The sequence below is a fragment of the Heterodontus francisci genome, chromosome 10 (assembly GCF_036365525.1).
Source record: "Heterodontus francisci isolate sHetFra1 chromosome 10, sHetFra1.hap1, whole genome shotgun sequence".
Classification (NCBI taxonomy): domain Eukaryota; kingdom Metazoa; phylum Chordata; class Chondrichthyes; order Heterodontiformes; family Heterodontidae; genus Heterodontus; species Heterodontus francisci.
Window position 1 is genome coordinate 76,130,096 of NC_090380.1, and position 22,421 is coordinate 76,152,516.

The 22,421-nt window shown below is 42.6% G+C and overlaps 2 protein-coding genes across 7 annotated transcripts in view; one reads left to right on the forward strand and one right to left on the reverse strand.

The window, feature by feature from the left end:
- LOC137374543 (protein FAM162B-like) overlaps positions 1 to 1,041 on the reverse strand; it is a 37,683-nt gene extending 36,642 nt beyond the window's left edge. The window contains exon 1 of the mRNA XM_068040801.1: positions 834 to 1,041. Within this exon, the coding sequence (XP_067896902.1) occupies positions 834 to 999 (166 nt within the window). The 5' untranslated portion in view covers positions 1,000 to 1,041. The remainder of the gene's footprint in view (positions 1 to 833) is intronic.
- mix23 (mitochondrial matrix import factor 23) lies at positions 766 to 20,478 on the forward strand. 6 transcript variants are annotated; one of them, XM_068040804.1, is made up of 5 exons: positions 771 to 1,115; positions 3,641 to 3,766; positions 7,054 to 7,200; positions 11,170 to 11,229; positions 18,512 to 20,478. In XM_068040804.1, the coding sequence occupies exons 1-5, from the start codon at positions 1,101 to 1,103 to the stop codon at positions 18,560 to 18,562; spliced, it is 399 nt and encodes a 132-aa protein (XP_067896905.1). In that variant the 5' UTR covers positions 771 to 1,100; the 3' UTR covers positions 18,563 to 20,478. The 6 variants fall into 6 exon arrangements, with proteins under 6 accessions (XP_067896908.1, XP_067896905.1, XP_067896904.1 ...); XM_068040803.1 differs by having other exon boundaries at positions 772 to 1,476; XM_068040806.1 differs by lacking the exon at positions 771 to 1,115 and adding an exon at positions 1,515 to 1,608.
- Positions 20,479 to 22,421: the final 1,943 nt, after the last annotated feature.

The following is a 22,421-nucleotide window of genomic DNA, read 5'->3' on the forward strand; positions in this document are numbered from 1 at the left end:
CAGTCACTCATTCCCTCTGTGCCTGCATGCTCCTAACCTGCGGTGTGACCACCTCCTCTGCCTTGCAGATGTACAAAAGTGACTCTAGCCGCCGCTCGAGTTCTGAAACTCAGAGCTCAAGCTTCTGCAGCCGGTGACACTTTCTGCAGATGTGTTCGTGTAGGATACGTGGTGCATCCATGACTTCCCACATACCGCAGGATGTACATTCCACTTGGCCAAGCTAACCTGCCATAACGTAACTCGAAAAACTTATTACAATGAAAAGTAAAATAAGGGGGTGGGGGAGGAGTTGGGAGTTGAGGTGAGGGGGAGGAGTTGGGGAGGTAGGTAGGTGGGTGGGTTATAGAGTCATAGAAAGATACAGCACCGAAACAGGCCATTCGGTGCACCGAGTCCATGCCCACCATCAACCACCCATTTATACTAATCCTACACTAACTCCATTTTCTCTCTCACATCCCCTCAATTCTCCTACTACCTACACTAGGGACAATTTTTTTTTACAATGGCCAATTTACCCATCAACCCGCAAGTCTTTGGCATGTGAGAGGAAACCAGAGCACCCGGAGGAAACCCATGCGATCACAGGGAGAACTTGCAAACTCTGCACAGGCAGTACCCAGAATCAAACCCGGGTTGCTGGAACTGTGAGGCTGCGGTTCTAACCACTGCGCCGCCCATCGGGTGTGGGTGGGAGGGGTGGGGTGTAGAGGGATGGGGTAGGGGGAGACTGTCGTAGGGGAGGGGGATTGGATGGGCAGGTTGTTACTGGGGTGGGGAATGTTGCTGACGATGAGGAACAACAATCCGCTCCCTCATCTGTTCCTCACCTTCAGCTCCGGGTTTGGCCTCTGTCACTCGGCCAGTTGGCACCGGGGATTTGCTGTCCTGGGGTTTACTACAAAAGTATCGCCTGCCCCAGGCGAACAACCGCTCCCGGTTTGCCCTGAGCGCTAAAATGAGACCTCCAGCCGCCGCTCCCGAACAGCTCGACATCCCGAGGCCGCAGCGACTGAGGCACAAGACCCCAAAATTCGCCCGGTCAAGGGTCAATGGCACAGGCCTCGCATTTAAAAAAACACAACTGTAACTAATCGATGCGATTAAAATCGGTACATTTATTACTCAGGAGTCGCAGGCGCACCCCTTTAATTTAAAATTTTATGAGGTGCATTTATAACGAGGGGGACTCGTAGAATTGTCTTAAACCAGCATCTGGCACTTGGCTGGAATTTTCCTTGACAATAAAAATATGGCATCTTCTATAATATGTTTTGCAATATTTAACGAAGCTAGTCCGTGCGACGCCCAGGGCGATCGCTTGCGGCAGTTTCTCAGGTTTATGATGAGTTGTAGGGCTGACGGTTGGTGCAGGCGGTGAGCGGGGCAGCCGCCGGCTGGGTCCTGAGAGGTGGCGGGAAGATGGCGGCGCCCAGCGAGGAGCTCAGCTGCCAGGATTTCTCCGAGTTTCAGGTGAGGGAGGAGCCGGGGGCCCAGTGACCCGAACCGCCGCCAGCCAGTGTGGCTGACAAGCAGTCTCCTGGGTTTCCATTCACGGCGGTGTCCCCACTGTGAGCTCGGAGGATTGTCCTTCAGGAGCCCCTGGTATGGGGCAAGAGGACGGCTTTGGGTCTGAGCCTCGCAGCCGGGGCGGGTGATTCAGCGGCGGCTGCGGTGAAGGGCCAGCTCATCGCGGTTACTGTAAAAATATTACACATGATTACTGCTTCTCTAAAGCAACTGGACCTCGCAGCACGTGGATTTATTACATTGATCCCTTTTGCACTCTGTCCGGTCAGTTAGCCGAGAAAACCGGCCCCCAGACTCGTGGTCTGCGCGGCTCAGCGCTCACTGGGCAGTGATTTTACCCATTGGAACCGGAGACCTTTGCTTATTCCGTTAGAATCTCCCTTTACCTTCACTTTTAACCTGTAATAGTGAACCACTTTGTGTTGGAGGTTAGGTGTTTAGAAGTTTATAAATAAACCACTTCTCCCCAACTCTGGTTAGGGCTGTTCATTATTCTGTCATTAACACTCTCTCTGCACTAATGCTTTGTCTTTCATCACATCATTAGCACACTCATTTTGCCTTTGCTCCATGGCCTCCTTGTCAGCTAATATCTCCAGCCCTCTGTCCAATCACACACCTTCCCTTTTGTTCTCTTCTCTCCCCCTGCACCCCCACTTTCACCCCCTACCCCTGCTTTACTTGTTTAAAACCTATTCCATTTCTGACCTTTGCCAGATCTGATGAAAGGTCACCATTCTTCTCTCTCCACAGATGCTGCCAGAGCTGCTGAGTATTTCCAGCACTTTCTGTTTTTATTACTGATTTTGTGTGTTTGAGTTAGTGTTACTGATCGGAGTGTGCTGCATAGCCAGGATGCTCACATTATACTGTTGATGCTACTCAATTCTCCTTCACGTTGCATACAGTGACCTTTTTTTGTGTATGCTAGCTTTAATGCTGCAAAGGAGAGGTATCCACTTTTTCCTCGCGAGACAAAGATTCAGCACTAAATTTTAAAAGTTCCCAAGTGTCCAGCAGAACTTCAGAATGCCTGATGCAAAACTCAAGCAGCATGAAGCTACCTGCTAAAGGTGTTCTCATACCTCCCATTCTGTAGGCTTTGGATTTGGCTTGTCCCTTAACTTTTCAATTAGACGGCCGTTTAAGTATCAGTGCATATCAGAAATTACGATGTGTTGAGCTATAGTATACCATCCCAAGATATTTCCTGTCCTACCAGCAGGACAGCCCCGCCAGAGGTGGTGACACTGTGGCATACAGCCAGAAGGGAGTAGACCTGAGAGTCCTCAACATTTAGTTCGGATTCTGCAAAATCTCATGGCATTAGGTGATATTTTGGGGAATGTGCTGATTACCACCTACCACCCTCTCTCAGCTGATGAATCAGTGCTCCTAAATGTTGAACACCACTTGAAAAAAGCACAGAGTAGGGCCCAAAATGTACTCTGGGTGGGGGACTTCAATATTAATCATAAGAGTGGCTCAGTCGGACCACTGCTGCCAAGCTGGCCAAGTCCTGAAGGACAGCTGATAAAATGGGCTTGTGGTGGTTGGTGAAAGAAGCAACACAAGGGAGATCCACTCGATCTTGTCTTCACCAATCTACCTGTCGTAGATGCATCGGTCCATGACCGTATTGGTAGGAGTGACCACCACACAGTCCTTGTGGAGACCAAGTTCCATCTTCACACTGGACACCTTCCACCTGTGTGGTGCTACCACTGTGTTAAATGAGATAGTTGAAATGGTATGTTATAGACAGAGCTAAGCGATCCCACAACCAACAGATCAGATTAAAGCTGGGCAGTCCTACCACATCCAGTTGTGAATGGTGTTAGACAATTAAACAACTAACAGGAAGAGGTTCCATGAACAGCCCCGTACTCAACAATGGCTAAAGAGCCCATAATTGTACACAATACTTCAGCTGAGGCCTAACCAGTGTTTTATAAAGGTTTAGCGTATTCTTTACTAGACAATGATAAATAACTTTCATGAGGATGGGTCATGACATGGCTTCACCTCAGTGCATCGAACTCAATTTAACCAGTATTATTGACCAGTATTATTAATGCCAGACCCACTTCTTTTTGCCTATCAAAAGGACGTACTGCGGTTTATGCGACAGATTGATGATAGGATAGTCCATGAATTAAATACCACTATCCCTACAGCATCCTTCGCTGAGAAGATTGATGCAAGTCAAACATGCAAACAGCTTTATGATTCTGTAAGTAAAGTCCTGTTTCTTCCAAAAAAAAAATCCTGTTTGTTGTGGAGTCCTTTTTCTATGTGACCAGTGTGGATAAGAGGCTAAAATCAATGTTGAACTCTGATTGTAAAGTTTAACTCACATCATGCTGGGCCAGGTACATTTTGACTGATCACAGCTTGACTGATTTTTTTTTTTCAGCATGGTGTTTCTTCAAAATGTGTAAACCAGAATAGTGGATGCATATTTTCACCCCTCCCCCAAGACATGCCTAATACCACATGAAACATCACCAAACAGGCCAAGCTTCCAGCTCCCTGTAAAATTATCTTTTTTTAGGTTTCTTGTCAGTTGGTAAGAAGTGCACAAGAGTAGAAGGGTACCGCAGGGATCAGTGCTAGGACCCCAGCTATTCACAATATATATTAATGATTTAGATGAGGGAACTAAATGTAATATCTCCAAATTTGCAGATGACACAAAACTGGGTGGGGGGGGTGAGTTGTGAGGAGGATGCAGAGAGGCTTCAAGGTGATTTGGACAAGTTGAGTGAGTGGGCTAATGCATGGCAGATGCAGTATAATGTGGATAAATGTGAGGTTATCCGCTTTGGTAGCAAAAACAGGAAGGCAGATTATTATCTGAATGGTTATAAACTGAGAGAGGGCAGTATGCAGCGAGACCTGGGTGTTGTCGTACACCAGTAAGCTGAAGGTTCGCATGCAGATCCAACAAGCGGTAAAAAAGACAAATGGTATGTTGGCCTTCATAGTGAGAGGATTCAAGTACAGAAGCAGGGATGTCTTACTGCAATTATACAGGGCCTTGGTGAGGCCACACTTGGAATATTGTGTGCAGTTTTGGTCTCCTTATCTGAGGAAGGATGTTCTTGCTCTCGAGGGAGTGCAGCAAAGGTTTACCAGATTGATTCCTGGGATGGCAGGACTGACGTACGAGGAGAAAATGACTCGGTTACAATTATATTCGCTGGAGTTCAGAAGAGTGAGGGGGGATCTCCTAGAAACCTATAAAATTCTAACAGGACTTGACAGGGTAGGTGCAGGAAGGATGTTCCCGATGGTGGGGGAGTCCAGAACCAGGGATCATAGTCTAAGGATACGGGGTAAACCTTTCAGGACTGAGATGAGGAGAAATTTCTTCACCCAGAGAGTGGTGAGCCTGTGGAATTCGCTACCACAGAAAGCAGTTGAGGCCAAAACATTGTATGTTTTCAAGGAGTTAGATATAGCTCTTGGGTCTAAAGGAATCAAAGGGCATGGGGAGAAAGCGGGAACAGGTTACTGAGTTGGATAATCAGCCATGATCATGATGAATGGCGGAGCAGGCTTGAAGAGCCAAATGGCCTACTCCTGCTCCTATTTTCAATATTTCTATGAATCAGGCAGTGCTTTTGAATTTTTCGAGTGGGGACCGCCTGCAAATATCGACACACTCCAGGGAGCCTCATCCTAACTTGTAAAAAGGTGCGTCAGCTCCTTAAAGAAAACCAATGCTCTCATTTCAGAAATGCTTTTTATTTGTATCAGTATGCAGCAATAGAAACAACATGTCAGTAATCTGCAAGAATTTTGAACCCTTAAAGGCTGGGAATTCCAGTTTGAAAACTTAGAGCCTAGGGAGTTCCATTCACTTTCCCAATTTTGTCTCCTTTCCAGATGGGAAATCTAAGTTCTGATTTTATTGCTTAATCAACCAATAGACTGCATAACCTACATTTTAATTATTTAATTAATTGGTACAAGCAATAGCCAACCAATGGCAGGTACCTGAGCTGGGAATAGAGATGTGTTTTGGAACACTCTGAAACTAGGGTTAAAACTTATGATCTGCAGCTATTAAATTATCCATTTTCAACTGACACTCCAGGATGACTCACTGAGTTGTGTTCGGGGTGGGTGTGAACATGTGATTTGCATGTTTTTCTTTCATTAGTTGGTTATACTGTTGCTCACGTTAGTTGATGTCTGTTGATTTCTTTAGTGGGTATTGGTTAATATTTTTCTGGTTAGCACGTGCTTTATGGGAATGAACTGGGCCTAAGCAACGCAGATTGCAGTAAACATTAGCCTCCATATTATTAAAGTATAACGGTTTTGCACCATAAGCTGAGGAATTCCATAAATATTTCCACTGTAAAACATGGACCTTAGGTGCTGTTTTTGAATAGTCAAGGTCCAGTCTGTGAGATATTTGACAAGTTACATTTGCAGCCAGTTTCATTTCATTGGCATCTAAGTTATAAGAGAAAAGTCTTTACATCCACAGAACCTGTGTTTAAATCCGGATGAAATGAAAGTTTATTTGGCTTAAGGGTCCTAGGTGAAATGAGCTTGGGTAGTCTAAAATAATTTTCTGGCATGACAAGTACACAGCTCACAATCCGGCAGCATTGCTCAGAAGCATAAAGATGACTGCTACGAAAAATGGAAATGTGATATCTTCTGGTGTTATGTATATTGGACACTAGGAGGAAGCTTGCTCTGCTTGTACTATGCTCAGTTAGCACACCATTTTGGCCTTGCAATCAGCTTACTAAAGAGTGAACTCATAGTCCATTTACACTTCCTGTTGTTAGAATCAGCTCAGCAGCAAATGCTCCTGTCTCAATAGCACCCTTTCACAGAATGCCACAATTGATGACAATGTCACTCAGTGGATTAGCAGGGCTGTCTCCACTTTTGGCAAACTCAAGCAGAGACTGGCAGGAGCACAGAAGGTTCCTCTGCCAACAGAGTAGCTATATATGATTTGGGGGTGCTTGTTGCATCTGGTGTGAAAAAATGAAACTGTTCCATTCCCTGTATTGACATCACCTCGATTATTATAAGATTCACCTATAAAGTTAACAGATGTTTCAAAAAGAAAAGTTACGGTACATCAAGGGCGTAAAGAATGGTCTAAATTGTAAGCCCCATTTCAAAACATACAGTCATAGAAATATTTATGGCGCAGAAGAAGGCCATTCGGCCCATCTAGTCCATGTCGGCTTGGCGAGGAGCAATCCAGTCAGTCCCATTCCCCCACTCTATCCCCATTGTCCATGTTTCCAATTTCAAATTCTATGAACTGCTTAGTATATTTTTTGTTCTTATTTCTTGCCCACTTGTTTCTCTAGAGTCTATTTTTGGGTGGTAAAATTTACTCATAATTCAGTTCATTTTCTGGCATCAATGTTTATCGTGTCAATGCAAATTTTTAATTGGGCAGAACCAAATGAAAGGATGTAAGTATACTGCAAGGCTGGTAAACTTTGTGTACCTATCTTCCTGTCTTTTTCCTTTTAGCTAAAGCAGGCACACGCTAGTAGGGATAAAGCCATAAAGACCTGCATAAACCAAACCTCCAGTAGGCTGAACAAACTACGAGAAGAGAGAAATAAAGACATGGACAATTTAACACTACTAAAACGACTTCGAAAAGAACAAACAAACGTAAGGCATGTAGAGAATCATATCACCTACTCCCAGAGTTTCCTTCCTTTGAAACTATGTTTACAGAGATACTTTCTATGTGGATGTGCCAAACTTGAATGTTTTTTAATAATTAATGCAAGAAGCTTAAAATAGAATTGGACTCTTGAAGTTTTCTTTTGGTGCAGAGGTGCTGCTGATGTTCTTTATACCCAGTTACCAGGTGATGAACTGCAGATAATGAATGCTGCTTAAGTCTTCAAAAAGACTAGATATTTAATTGATTTGCTTGTATATTTATGAATGCTTTAGATACATTTGTAGTGTTTAAAAACAAGTTTTTAATTACTAAATTTCAATCTGAAAGTAACTTGAGATTCTAAGGGCAATTTGGCTTCAGATTTTTTGTTAAAGAAAGCTGTAGATATTGCCTTTCAAAACGAATGGAACTAAGTTTCTGTTAAACAACTCCCCTTGCTCAGCCATTGAAAGTGGGCTCTTGCGGGTACATTGAAGTGGGGTAAGTGACTGTTCATCCTAATTTTTCCCTTCATCTTTCTGAAGAGTTCACTGACCACTGCTCACATCCATTTAAGGCTCAGATCAGTAAGTCAAGGGGGACTGTTGCAAGTGCAGATTTTGGCCTTCTTACTCTTCTGAAAAATATACTGTAGCTGAATTCTAATTCCAACATTAAATTCCATTTTGGAATAGTAATTCCTAATAATAAATCCAGAGTACTTGTTAGTTGCAACTTCTTTAACAAATTAAAGGGGTTATTTTGGCCGAAGGGTGAAAACGGGCATGAAACGATTGCAAAGCTAATAAGACACGTCTGTTTGGAAGTCTGAATTTAGCACAAACTTTGATCCTAATTGCTGATTACCATAACTTGAACTTGCCTCGAGGCGCTAAACCAGAAACCTGCAGGTTTGGCACTTAGCATCTAATGTGTGCAGTGCTCTGGCTGGCACACAGTGTCCTGATGCAGGACGGTTCAGGACTGAGGGAGAGAGCACATGGGTTCTCGGATTTGGTACTGGAGGTCCTGGTGAAAGATTTTCAGAGAAGGAAGAATGCCTCTTCGTCCTCTTGTCCCTTTCTCCTGCAGCTCTCCAGTGCTGATCTGTCTGGTCCCATGTCCTCCTCCCATTCCTCACCCAGACCAAGGGGATTCCTAGCAAGATACTCGTGAACCAGCACTCCCTTTCTCCTGGCGACTCCTATAAGGTAAAAGCAAAACACTGTGGATGCTGGAAATCTGAAGTAAAAGCAGAAAGTGCAAGAAATACTCAGCAGGTCTGGCAGCATCTGTGGAGAGAGGAACAGAGTTAACGTTACAGGTCTGTGACCTTTCATCAGAATTCTGATGTTCTCAGAGTTCTGATGAAAGGTCATAGACTCCTATAAGGTGAACAATATGGTAGAGTAGCACAGCACTTACTGTCAAGAGAACTTGTAGAATAAATGATGATGAGTGTTGGTGAAGTTTTGGCAAAGTGTCCCAGAAAGTGTCTCAATGTGTTTGAAAGGTCCTCTTCACAGCTCCAGCAGCAAGTGAACGTGAAATGGTAAGTATCCCTTTAAGTAGCACTTGAAATCCACATCAACTCTGCGTTTACTCCCAACAGGAGAGTGCACTAGGACAATTGCTAGCTACCAAAATGTTGTGCAGCTCCTTAATGAGTGCAGTCAGATATTTTAAATGGAAATTAGCCCCTAAGGATCATCCAGACAGCCGTTCCTTGTGCAGGCTTCACCTCCATTCCCAAGATGGCATCTTGCACTCAGCGAGTGTTGCGGTTTGAGGTCACCTCTTTAGCACCTGAACATGCTGCCAAAAATAGCTCCCTAAATGCTCTTTTTATTTTTATCAAAGTTGTTCAGCATTATTTTAATGCAAGTGTATGCCATTTTGTTAATCTCCTTAAGTCTCACACATGAATAGTAAAATCACAGTAAAATGAGAATGTTAAAAATATAGAAAGCTCTCCTTACATTTCATAACTACACAAATAAAGTAAAAATAGATTTAGTGCTTTAATTCAACTTTTAAGTAACATTTCTGAACTGTCGATGTTAATGTCACCTCTTTTGTCATTAATATTATATCAGTTTAATGTTTTACAAAAATTGATCTAAATGGTTGCTGTTCTTTTGATCCAATTTCCTTACCCTAATTATTTCATTTAAACATTTTTAAGTCTGCAGAGATTAGAGAGATTTCAATTTATGATTGCACACAAGTTATTGTTCAAAATATCTGACCTTTATTAGGCTTTTACTGCTGAAGTACCATGAATAATACTGGAAACTACATATATTAATACACAGGGCCCTGTTCTTTGCAGACAGAAAGAACATTGTGCTTGTTTCAGCTAAACAAAATAAGTGACAGCCATTAGCTGGTGCATTCTCCATGCCAACGCCTCTACCAATCAGAGTCCACTTGCCAACCAGTCAGCATTCTTTTCTCATACAGTATAAATTTGTTGCTTTCCCTTACATTGGTATTCTTGAGAATTGTCCTGATGAGTGTAAGACGAAAAGCTTCGACAAAATGTCTCTGTTTTCTGCAATACTCAAGTACCGTGAATAAACCAGGACTTTATTGGACATCACAGTCCTCGGAGGTTTCAGCTCTAGTATTGCACTGGTCGGACCACTGAATATCTGCGAAGACCAAGCTCAGTTTTAAGTGATAGAATCATAATTATAATTAAATACAAAAGGAGGATTTTTTTTCTGCAGCTCCAGTTTTCTCCCATTCTGAAGGCACTGATTAATGCTGGCATAATATTCCACAATTATGAGTGACCTGTGGTACCTTGTCTAAGTGCTTATTCATCATATTTTATTCTTAACAATGTGTGTTCACAGGCTATCTGACTTTTGTGGATATCACATCTGACCATAATCCTATTCTCACCTGATGTTCACACGCATGCACTTTCAAACTAAGGTCACTGGATAGTGATTAGATTAGAAACGCTGGCTGATTTCCCCAACCACCGCAACTCTAGGTGCTGAGGCCAATTGTAGCCTCAACACCACCCTGGTTCCGATCGTTGAACTCCCAAAAACCTTCCTCTTTTCAGATTTTTTTTTGGGTGCACTGAAGGGGAAGACAAAGCTTTAATGGGAATGACTTTGTCTCCATGGGAATTGCTAATATGAGAAGACTATCATTGACCCTGGTTGATCGGTATTTCTCCTGACTTCTTAGTGGATACTGAGCATATTCTGTTTCCTGTGATCAGTCACATTCAGATCCATGTTCCACATTGTAAATAGGGCTCAAATGTTCACTGTGAGCTAGAAAGGGAGGGATGAAAAGGGCTGTACAAAACTTAAGATTTTTATAGTGCTCATTGCGTACAAAAAGCATTTTACAGGGTGGTCGATTAGGAGTGGACATTGAGTAAAGAAAAACTTTCATGACTTCAGGATGTCCTAAATGAAGTATTGAAGTGTAGTCATTGTTGTAAAGCAGAGAGAAAAAGGATAATGATTTCTGTGTGTGATATGAAACACATTAAAACAGAACACCTGTAATCAACATGCTTGAGTTTCTATAACAGTGGTGATGTGTACGTTGCTGTAAATCTTCTGGATATTCCTTTAATAACTTGTATTCAGAAGCTAATTGGGCTGTCGTTTATAACATTGTAGGTTTGGGGATGACAGTTGGGGAATTGAGTGCACTTATATTTCCCACCTTCAGCCCTTGCAGTTTAAAAATTATACAATGGTTTCTAAAGGGCATGACAACAAAAGGGAATCCTAGTACATAAGCTCCCTTTTTGTACATGCTTTAAAAAGGGTTATATCGCTTCAGCTACTTGCATGTAGGTTTGCACAAGTTTTTAAAGACTACTAAGTTATGCATATGTAAACACTTGACAATCTCTGAAGCAAGTATGCAGTAACTTGTGTGTTAACATATTTTACACTTCCATTATAATGTTCTGTCTTCTATTTATGTTTCAGTTGAAATTGATGCAGTCTGAATTAAATGTTGAAGAGGTTGTCAATGACAGAAGTTGGAAGGTAGAAACTGTTCTTTTATTTCTCTTTATAGTATTTATATATTGGAAAACAGAGCATAATTGTATGGAAACTAACTCGTCATCCAAAAGATTATGCAAGCCTGCTAAATGAGGATTTTGTTGCTTAGATCGGTAGTTCTCAAACTTGTTTTGGTTGAAGGGCCCCTTTTCGAATGGATTCGCAATCACATACCCCTACCCCATCTAAATTATAATACTACTATACTCCTTAGGAACACGAGTAGGCTGTCCAGCCCGTTGAGCCTGCCCCGTCATTCGATTAGATCATGGCTGATCATTTACCTCAACGCCACTTTACCGTGCTATCGCCATATACCTTGATGTCATTAGTCTTCAGACATCTATCGATTTCTGTCTTGAACATGCTCAATGATTGAGCTTCCACAGCCCTCTGGGGTAGAGAATTCCAAAGATTCACCACTCTGAGTGATGGCTCTAGACACACCAGCCAGGAAAAACATCCTATCTACATCCACCTTGTCACACCCTGTAAGAATTTTGTAAGTTTCAATTAGATCACCTGTCATTCTTCAAAACTCTAGAGAATACAGGCCCAGTTTCCTCAATCTCTTCGTGTAAGACAACCCTGCCATCCCAGGGATTAGTCTGCTGAACCTCCTTTGCACTCCCTCTATGGCAAATATATCCTTCCTTGGATGAGGAGACCAAAACTGTACACAATACTCCAGGTGCGGTCTCGCCAAGGCTCTATACAGTTGCTGCATGACATCTTTACTTCTGTATTCGAATCCCCTTGCAATGAAGGGGGAGGTGGTGGCGTAGTGATAATGTCACTAGACCAGTAATCCGTAGCCCAGGCTTATGCTCTGGGGACATGGGTTCAGATCCCACCACGGCAGATGGTGAAATTTGAATTCAATTAATAAATCTGGAATTAAAAGCTAATCTAATGGTGACCATGAAACCATTGTCAATTATTGTAAAAACCCAACTGGTTCACTAATGTCCTTACCTGGTCTGGCCTACATGTGACTCCAGACCCACAGCAATGTGGTTGACTCTTAAAATGCCCTCTGAAATGGCCTAGCAAGCCATTCAGTTCAAGGGCAATTAGGGATGAGCAATAAATGCTGGCCTAGCCAGCCAAGCATAATTGCTTGCTGCTAGCTCATATGCGAGCTTTCAGTGTCTCATGAACAAGGACACCCAGGTCTCTTTGGACATCAACACTTCCCAACCTCTCACCATTTAAGAAATATTCTGTCTTTCTGTTTTTCTACCAAAGTGGATAACTCCATACTAATTCACATTATATTCCATCTGCATGTTCTTGTCCATTCACTTAGCCTGTCCAAGTCTGCTTGAAGCCTCCTTGCATCCTCCTCACAACTTACATTCCCACCTAGTTTTGTGTCATCAGCAAATTTGAAAATATTACATTTGGTCCCCACATCCAAATCATTTATCTAGATTGTGAACAGCTGTGGCCCTAGCACTGATCTTTGTGGTACCCCACTCGTAACAGTCTGCCATCCTGAGAATGACCTATTTATTCCTACTCTCTGCTTTCTGTCTGTTAACCAATTCTCAATCCATACCAGTATAGTACCCCCAATCCCATGTGCTCTAATTTTGTGCACTAACCTCCTGTGTGGGACCTTATCAAAAGCCTTCTGGAAATCCAAATACACCACATCCACTGGTTTGCCTTTATCTATGCTACAAGTAACATCCTCAAAAAACTCCAACTGGTTTGTCAAACATGATTTCCCTTTCATAAATCCATGTTGACTCAGCTCAATTTTACAATTATTTTCTAAGTGTCCAGTTATCACATCCTTTATAACAGGTTCCAACATTTTCCCTACTACTGACGTCAAACTAACAGGTCTGTAGTGTTCCGTTTTCTCTCTTGCTCCCTTCTTAAACAGTGGGGTTACATTTGCTGCTTTCCAGTCTGCAGGAACCTTTCCAGAATCTATAGAATTTTGAAAGTTAATAACAAATGCATCCACTATCTCTATAGCCACCTCCTTCAACACTCCGGGATGTAGCTCATCTGATCCAGGGGAATTATCAACCTTCAATCCAGTTAACTTTTCAAGTACTACCTCTTTATTAATACTAATTTCTTTCAGTTCCTCAGTTTCACAAGTCCCTTGGTTGCCAAGTATTTCTGGGACATTTTCTGTATCTTCTTCCGTGAAGACAGACACAAAGTAATTGTTTAGTTTCTCCGCCCTTTCCCTGTTCTCCATTATGAATTCTCCTGTTTCCGCCTGTAATGGACCCAAATTTGTCCTTGCTAATCTTTTCCTTTTCACATACCTAAAGAAGCTTTTATAGTCCACCTTTTTGTTTCTCGCTAGCTTGCATTCATATTCTCTTTTCCCTATCTTTATCAGTTTCTTGGTCATCCTTTGCTTGGTTCTAAATTGCTCCCAGTTCTCGAGCTTACCACTTTTTCTGCCATCCTTATAAGCCACTTCCTTTGATCTAATGCAATCTTTAACTTCCTTTGTTAGCCACTGTTGATTCACCTTTCCGAATGGGTGTTTGTGCCTTTGAGGAATATATGTCTGTTGCAGACCATGTAGTACTCCTTTAAATACTAGCCATTGCCTGTCTACCATCAAATCTTTTAGTGCACATTTACATTTCTGAATGTAAAGTTCATTAGTGTCCTGTTAAAGGGACCAGCTTGAAATTTTGCCAGAGCAGTCCAATATGATGAACACTGATGTGATTGGTGATGTGAAAACTTTTGTCTTCCCTTCAACTGAAAGACAACCCGACAGATTCAGCAATATGCCTGTTGAATTCCTCTCCATGTGACACCTCCCTGCTTTTCCTGGAGTGGGATTAGGCTTGGTGGGTCCTGTGGGGAACACTGGCAGTTTCAGGTGGGAATCTCCATTGCCCCGCCTACTCACTGCACAGTTGCTGAGTGTTTCAGGGTTTTTTGAGGCTCCTCCCTCTGCTGTTTATCAGCCTGTCTGCGCTGGAATACCATTGCCTGGTGTGAGGCATTTCTGCCTTTGGAGCACTGCCAGTAACTAGTAAGGCCAGCAGCGCACACTTGACCCCTGCCATCGCAGCAGCGGGTTCCAATCGCATTTTGCAGACCCCAGTTTGAGAACCAGTGGCCCAGATTACATATTTTATTGTGTTTGCAGTCCATAGTACCCCCTACCACAAATTCTGACTAATAGTTTCAATGAATTCCTAACAATGAGGTAATAGAAAATCAAGATACACTTATGAGAGAAACAAAGGAGTCCCAAAATAAATAATATGGTTAACTTGAACAAACAACACTACAGTTCTGATCAAGATCTCTGTATTTTATCTGTTAGTATGTTTTGGCAATTTGGGTGCTCAGTATGTCCTCATTTCATCACCTCAGCAAGACTTATCATGAGGTGGCTAATTGGAGAGGTATCTCCTTTAGTTGGTTGTCTATTGAGTAAGATGTTTGAAACATTTATTCTCTGGACATGGGGGATGCTGCCAAGGTCTTTTTTATTGCCCATCCCTAGTTGTCTTCAGAAGACTGTGGTGGACCTTCTCCATGAACTGCTACAGTCCTTTGGGTGATGGTATTCCACCAGAGGAATGTATGATGGCATTAAGAAAGCTTTTGGGCCAACCATCAAGAAGATCGCCCCCCTCAAATCTAAATCAGGGGACATAATCACTGACCAACGCAAACAAATGGACCGCTGGGTTGAGCACTACCTAGAACTGTACTCCAGGGAGAATGTTGTCACTGAGACTGCCCTCAATGCAGCCCAGCCTCTACCAGTCATGGATGAGCTGGACATACAGCCAACAAAATCGGAACTCAGTGATGCCATTGATTCTCTAGCCAGCGGAAAAGCCCCTGGGAAGGACGGCATTACCCCTGAAATAATCAAGAGTGCCAAGCCTGCTATGCTCTCAGCACTATATGAACTGCTATGCCTGTGCTGGGACAAGGGAGCAGTACCTCAGGACATGCGCAATGCCAATATCATCACCCTCTATAAAAATAAAGGTGACCGGGGTGACTGCAACAACTATCGTGGAATCTCCCTGCTCAGCATAGTGGGGAAAGTCTTTGCTCGAGTCGCTCTGAACAGGCTCCAGAAGCTGGCCGAGCGCGTCTACCCTGAGGCACAGTGTGGCTTTCGTGCAGAGAGATCGACCGTTGACATGCTGTTCTCCCTTCGTCAGATACAGGAGAAATGCCGCGAACAACAGATGCCCCTCTACATTGCTTTCATTGATCTCACCAAAGCCTTTGACCTCGTCAGCAAACGTGGTCTCTTCAGACTACTAGAAAAGATTGGATGTCCACCAAAGCCACTAAGTATCATCACCTCATTCCATGACAATATGAAAGGCACAATTCAACATGGCGGCACCTCATCAGACCCCTTTCCTATCCTGAGTGGCGTGAAACAGGGCTGTGTTCTTGCACCCACACTTTTTGGGATTTTCTTCTCCCTGCTGTTCTCACATGCATTCATGTCTTCTGAAGAAGGAATTTTCCTCCACACAAGATCAGGGGGCAGGTTGTTCAACCTTGCCCGTCTAAGTGCGAAGTCCAAAGTACGGAAAGGTCCTCATCAGGGAACTCCTCTTTGCTGACGATGCTGCTTTAACATCTTACACTGAAGAGTGCCTGCAGAGTCTCATCGACAGGATTGCAGCTGCCTGCAATGAATTTGGCCTAACCATCAGCCTCAAGAAAACGAACATCATGGGGCAGGACGTCAGAAATGCTCCATCCATCAATATTGGCGACCACGCTCTGGAAGTGGTTCAAGAGTTCACCTAACTAGGCTCAACTATCACCAGTAACCTGTCTCTAGATGCAGAAATCAACAAGCGCATGGGAAAGGCTTCCACTGCTATGTCCAGACTGGCCAAGAGAGTGTGGGAAAATGGCGCACTGACACGGAACACAAAAGTCCGAGTGTATCAAGCCTGTGTCCTCAGTACCTTGCTCTATGGCAGCGAGGCCTGGACAACGTATGTCAGCCAAGAGTGACGTCTCAATTCATTCCATCTTCGCTGCCTCCGGAGAATACTTGGCATCGGGTGGCAGGACCGTATCTCCAACACAGAAGTCCTCGAGGCGGCCAACATCCGCAGCTTATACACACGACTGAGTCAGCGGCACTTGAGATGGCTTGGCCATGTGAGCCGCATGGAAGATGACAGGATCCCCAAAGATACATCGTACAGCGAGCTCGCCACTGGTATCAGACCCACCAGCCGTCCATGTCTCCGCTTTAAAGACGTCTGCAAACGCGACATGAAGTCCTGTGACATTGATCGCAAGTCGTGGGAGTCAGTTGCCAGCGTTCGCCAGAGCTGGCGGGCAGCCATAAAGGCGGGGCTAAAGTGTGGCGAGTCGAAGAGACTTAGCAGTTGGCAGGAAAAAAGACAAAAGCGCAAGGGGAGAGCCAACTGTGTAACAGCCCCGACAAACACATTTTTCTGCAGCACCTGTGGAAGAGCCTGTCACTCTAGAATTGGCCTTTATAGCCACTCCAGGCGCTGCTCCACACACCACTGACCACCTCCAGGCACTTACCCATTGTCTCTCGAGATAAGGAGGCCAAAGAAGAGTTCCACCATGGTGTTAGTTGGGGAATTGAAGAATTTTGAGCCAGCAACAATGAAGGAATGGTTGTTTATAGCCAAGTTAGGGTGGTTTGTGACTCATAGAGGAACTTGCGGGTGACGGTGTTCCCATATCGTTGCTGCTCTTGTTCATCTTGGCGGTTATGCGAGCAGGAAGTGCTGTTGAAGTAACCTTGGTGAGTTGCTGCAGTGCATCTTGTAGAAAGCGTATACCGCAACTATGCTGCACCAGTGCTAGATAGGGTCAATATTGAGTTTAGTGGCAAGGGTGCTAATCAAACAGATATATTTTGGCCTGGATTGTGGTGAGCTTCTTTAATATTGTTAGAATCATAGAAAGTTTAAGGCACGAAAAGAGGCCACTTGGCCCATCGTGCTTGTGCCAGCCGAAAAATGATCCACCTATTCTAATCCCACCTTCCAGCATTTGGTCCATAACCCTGCTGCTTACTGCACTTGAAGTGCATATCCAGACTCCTTTTGAATGAGTTGAGGGTCACTGTCTCAATTACCCTTTCAGGCAGTGAGTTCCAGACCATCACCACCCTCTGCATTTGTCCTGATGAGTATGCCATCAACCTCCTGTCTTTAGCCTAGTGAAGTGACTTTGTGATCAGGAGGTGAGCGAGTCATTGCAGAATACCCAGCCTCTGCCCTGCTTGGTGAAGACACCGTGTTGACATGACCAGTCCAGTTCAACTTCTGGTCAATGATGTTGTGGAACTCAGCATGGTGGTGCAATTCAAGGTCGGGGAAGGTGGTTTGGGCTTTACTCTTTGGAGATGATCATTGCCTAGCATTTATGTGGCACACATGTTCCTTGCCACTTGTTAGCCCAGGCCTGGATGCTGTCCTGATCCTGTTGTGGGCTGCCATGGGCTGCTTCATTAGCTAAAGAATTGTGAAACTGTAGAATCATCAGTGAACAGCTCCACTCCTGACCTTTATGACACAAGGACGGGTATTGATGAAACAGCTGAAGATGGTTGGACAAGGACACTGTCCTGAGCAATTCCTGTAGCAGTGTCCTGTGGCTGTAATGGTTGTCCTCTGGCAAGAATTATCGTCTTATCAAGTACAACTACAGTCACTGGGGAGTTTTCCAGTTGATCTTGAGGTGCTTGGGTTCTGTACTTGGTCAAACGTTGCCTTGAAATTGAGGGTGACTTCTTTCACCTCTCCTCTAGCATTCACCTCTTGTGTTTATATTCTTCCTCTCTAACTTTGAAGATACCAACTCATGCTGGGACTCTGGACCTACACTACCTCACCCAATTTCCCATTTTTCTTGCATGGTTCTGGACATGCTTTTGGAGCATGTTATAGCCAAGTCCAAACCTGCTCTTGCTCAACATTCACACTCCCCCCAATTCCACCCCACTAAACCCAGCCACTGATGCCAATTTGTAGCACCACTATCACCCCCTTAGCTAGTTTATTAGCGCTCTCAGAGAAGGCTAAGAATCAATCCCCAAACCTTCCTGATCTGTAGAACTCAGTTCCACATTCCACACTTCTCAACTGAGACATAGAGAAGAAACCCATGACATTCTCCAATCTCATAATTTGTGAAAGAAAAGCTGGATGGTGAAAGTAGTAAATTAGGGGTAGAGATTTGAAGTAACTTCTTTAAACATACAATTTTTTTGAAAACTTTATTTTTAAAGGTCTTCAAGGACCGCTGCAGAATTCATTACAAGCCTTCAAATAGCCTGTGACCTTGAAGCACTGCGACGACAGGCCAACCCCTGCCTACCCATGGCTTGAGAAGAATGAATCGAATGATAGTTGTTCAGAGTAAAGGCCAGTGGACCATTACAGGGACCGTTTATAGCTATAATAAGCAAAGGATTTTGGATTTGATGGGCCTTTTCTTAAGGGGGAAACTAGCAGTTCCAGTAATCACTTCAAACAGCCTGTAAAAATGGTTCTAACAAATTTAGTATGCTGTAAGTTTGCTGTGATCTTTTCAAAAACATAATTATCCATTTTGAATATCTTAGACATGACAGTTTTCAAGCACGGTTTAAACTTTTTTTTTAAATTGCTTAATGGAACAGATCATGTTAGTTATTGTTAAGGAATGTACCTGGAAGGGTCTCTGTTTGCATTACCTCATTTACTAGATTGTTTTTCCCTTTGTCACACGTGGGATTACTAGACAATTTTGGTGATGCCACAGCAATTCTTCTAAAAAAAAAAGTTATCTCACTCAAATTTCCCAATCCAAACTTTAATTTGTAAAGAAATCAGACTTGCTATTTGTTTCAATGTTTCAATTATAGATTGCAGTTTTTAAAATAACTGCTGCCATTCTGAGCCTAACTTCCACTCAATCCCAATGGAATTGCTACACCATCACTCGGAACTGTCTTGACAAGTTGATGTGAAAGACTAACTCATCAGCCAACGCCCCGCTGTTCAGATTTAAATCAAATAAACGGGTAGGTGTGCAGCACAAATCACGACGATTAAGCTGCCCAATTTATAGTAGCCTGAAAATTTAAGAAACTCCTAATTTAAACGCTAGTTTGACTAATCATTGTTCCTGGAATTTGAATCTGAGATATTCAGGCTAGGAATTAAGTGATTAAACATTTGCAGTAACTTAATTGTAAATAGCATTTTAACAACAAAGTAATGTCAAATTAGAATCTGTTGCAAATCCTCCTTCTGGCTGCCTCATCTGCATTTCAGAATATTTAGAATTATGTATATATAGGTTAATGTGTCTTACACATTCTGTATCCATCTTCATCCATGTTTTTTTTAAAGTACAATTTTTAAAAAGTTAATCCTCATAAGTCACTTATCTATTCCATGCAGTAGGGGAAGGGACAAGTTAGTCTTGACCACATGACTGTCCATACCTACCATCAATTTACCTTTCTTTAAAGCTTGATGGGAGGTGCATTTCCATGGGGATGGGGTGTCAGTTGTTTTTTCTTAGTTGATGGGGAATGCCCAGGCAGCATCAAGTGTTCCCTCTGACCTGACTGAGCACTGACTAAAGTATTTATTCTTTCTTGCAACAGAAGTATTGCGATCAGCTTAAAATCTAAAGGTGTTTTTCAATCATTCCTGCCATCTACCTTGACTTCGTGTCACATGGGCGATTATGGTCTGCATAATTTTGGTTTATGTGGTATAGTTGTTATATTGAAGTTTTTCTCCATTAAAGGGAAACAAAACCTAGGAGCTGAAGTAATTCCTTCCATTTTTATGCTCTCACTTGTTATGCCAAAGCCATCCAGAAGCTTTTTCCAATAAAATCTGCCCTATGTGACAATCTCCTGCAGGGCAATGATACTTTTAAAAAAAAAAAAAATTAACATGAATTGTATCTACATTGGGTAAAGGAATATTGATACTCCCTGTATCACTACATCCACCTGCAAGAGAGATTCGACTGGAACCCAAGTGTAAACAAATCTATATTTTATAAAACTCAAGAATCAAGACTTTTTTTTAAATCTAGAGAAAATGTAGTTCTGCTCCTGTCTATTCATGTGTGTTTAAATATTGGACATGTTCAGTTATGTGCAATCTGGAGTTTTAACCTCTGAAGAAACTACACAAACAATGTTTTCTTTCTGAAGAGTATGTCTCGTTAATAAAAAAAAAATCCACTGGTGCTTCTAATCTTGTGCATTTGTAGACATAAATGTGGAAAGTGCATCTTTTCCTAAAGAGCTGTCTCCCACAGTACATACCCAAAGAACATTAGCACTCTGAATTTTGGAAAAGGTTGGGATAAAAATTCCATTTTAAAGTTGTCATATTGGCTGCTGAGAAAGTTTGAACAACAGCAAATGCATGATCTAGTTGCTCAAATTTTCCAAGGTTCCTTTTATTATTGTGGATTATATGAATAACTGAGGAATAATGTCAGTTATGGCTGATGTATTCAGAAACCTTGAAAAGCTTTGCCAAATGTGGTGACCATTTCCCATCTGGTTTCCTTAACCCAGAATTGTAGTAGTCACAATTATTTCATTCGGTTTTGATTCATAATTTCTAGGCATTCAGAATAAGACCTCTTGTTAGACTGTGCACCCCCATCTGAAACAGCATATGTACCTCAGATGATTTTATAATTGCCAAAAACATTTCAAACATACTTTACATTTCTTGTCTTGTGCAGTGTGTTAAGATTATGTCCAGACTATATTGAATTAAACTAGTCTCCGTCACTTATAACTGATGGGTTTGTGGGACTGCAATACTCAGTGGCTGGTATAAGAAGGGAATTAACAATGCATGATATTATACAGTGAAATGATTACAGCTATTTAAATACCACTATGGAAAGGTCACAACTTGCAGCATTCACTTTCATTGGCATGTTTCAGTTGTTTCATGTTTTGGTGAATTTAATGCTGTTGGGACAGCTAAGACTTGTTCCTAACCTCTCCATTTTTAAAAAATTAATTCATGGGATGTGGGTAGCACTGACTAGGACAGCATTTATTGCCTATCCCTAATTGCCCTTGAAGGTGGTGGTGAGCTGCCTTCTTGAACCACTGTAGTCCTTATGCGGTAGGTACACCCCACAGTGCTGTCAGGAAGGCAAGTCCAGGATTTTGACCCAGCGACAGTGAAGGAACGGGGATATAAGGTTTCCTTTCTTGGACCTTCTAAAATTAAATGGTTATTTGAGGCTGGATACATCATGAATGTGGTTATTACAATAGATAAGTTTGATTTTGCCTTTTTCAGACTTTCACTTCCTATGGACAGGATAAACTAGTGGTTCCAGCAGATTCTATATTGAATTGAGTGGTCAATCCAGCCATTCAATTGGCTACTGCAGTTACAGAAAAATGCTAGAGACAAGTGGTTTGTAATGAACAAGCAATTAATCTGGCTGAACCAAGCTGAATTACATGGCAATCTGGTCAATTTCACCACATCTTTATAAACAGCAATCAAAATCCACAGGATGGGGACTAAAAAGCCTTAAAGACTGGTAATCTCACTTTTAACAAGGTGCGAACGGTTGCTGTGCCTTTGTAGTTGATGCCAATGGCAAATGGTGAGCACCATTCGTAGGATTTCGACCCCTGTCCCGGATAAACGGGAACTGTACCTCTACACTACCCACTATACTTCAACAAATAATGCCTTTCTATGAGTGAAGTTTTCACCCAAAGTTAAAAGAACTAACTTGCATTTATTTTGTACCTTTCACGACCTCCGGACACCCCAAAGCATTTTACAACCAATGAAGTACATTGTGTTGTCACGTTGGGAAATGCTGAAGTCAGTTTGCATATAGCAAGCTCCACAAACAAACTAATTATATTACCACATAGTCTGTTTAGTCATGTTGATTGAAAGATAAGCATTGCCTAGGATACTGGGGAGAACACCCCTGCTGCTTCCAGTAGTACCATGGGATTCATTGCATTCACCCAAGACATCAGAGGAGGTCTCATCTGAAAGGATAGCACCTCTAACAATGCAGTACGAACTACTGCACTGAAGTGTCATCCTAGATTTATGCAGCCATTCTTAGAGCCTTTGAGCCAGTACAAAAGACTGTCATTCATAATTACTGTCATTTATGGTCATGTA

Bases quoted from the DNA above. Each gene is read 5' to 3' on its own strand.
- mix23 (XM_068040802.1), top strand. From the start codon at position 1,720: ATGATTACTGCTTCTCTAAAGCAACTGGACCTCGCAGCACGTGGATTT. The intron at 1,798-3,640 runs GTCAGTTAGCCG...GCCTATCAAAAG, and splicing joins TCCCTTTTGCACTCTGTCCG to GACGTACTGCGGTTTATGCG. The intron at 3,767-7,053 runs GTAAGTAAAGTC...TTTTCCTTTTAG, and splicing joins GCAAACAGCTTTATGATTCT to CTAAAGCAGGCACACGCTAG.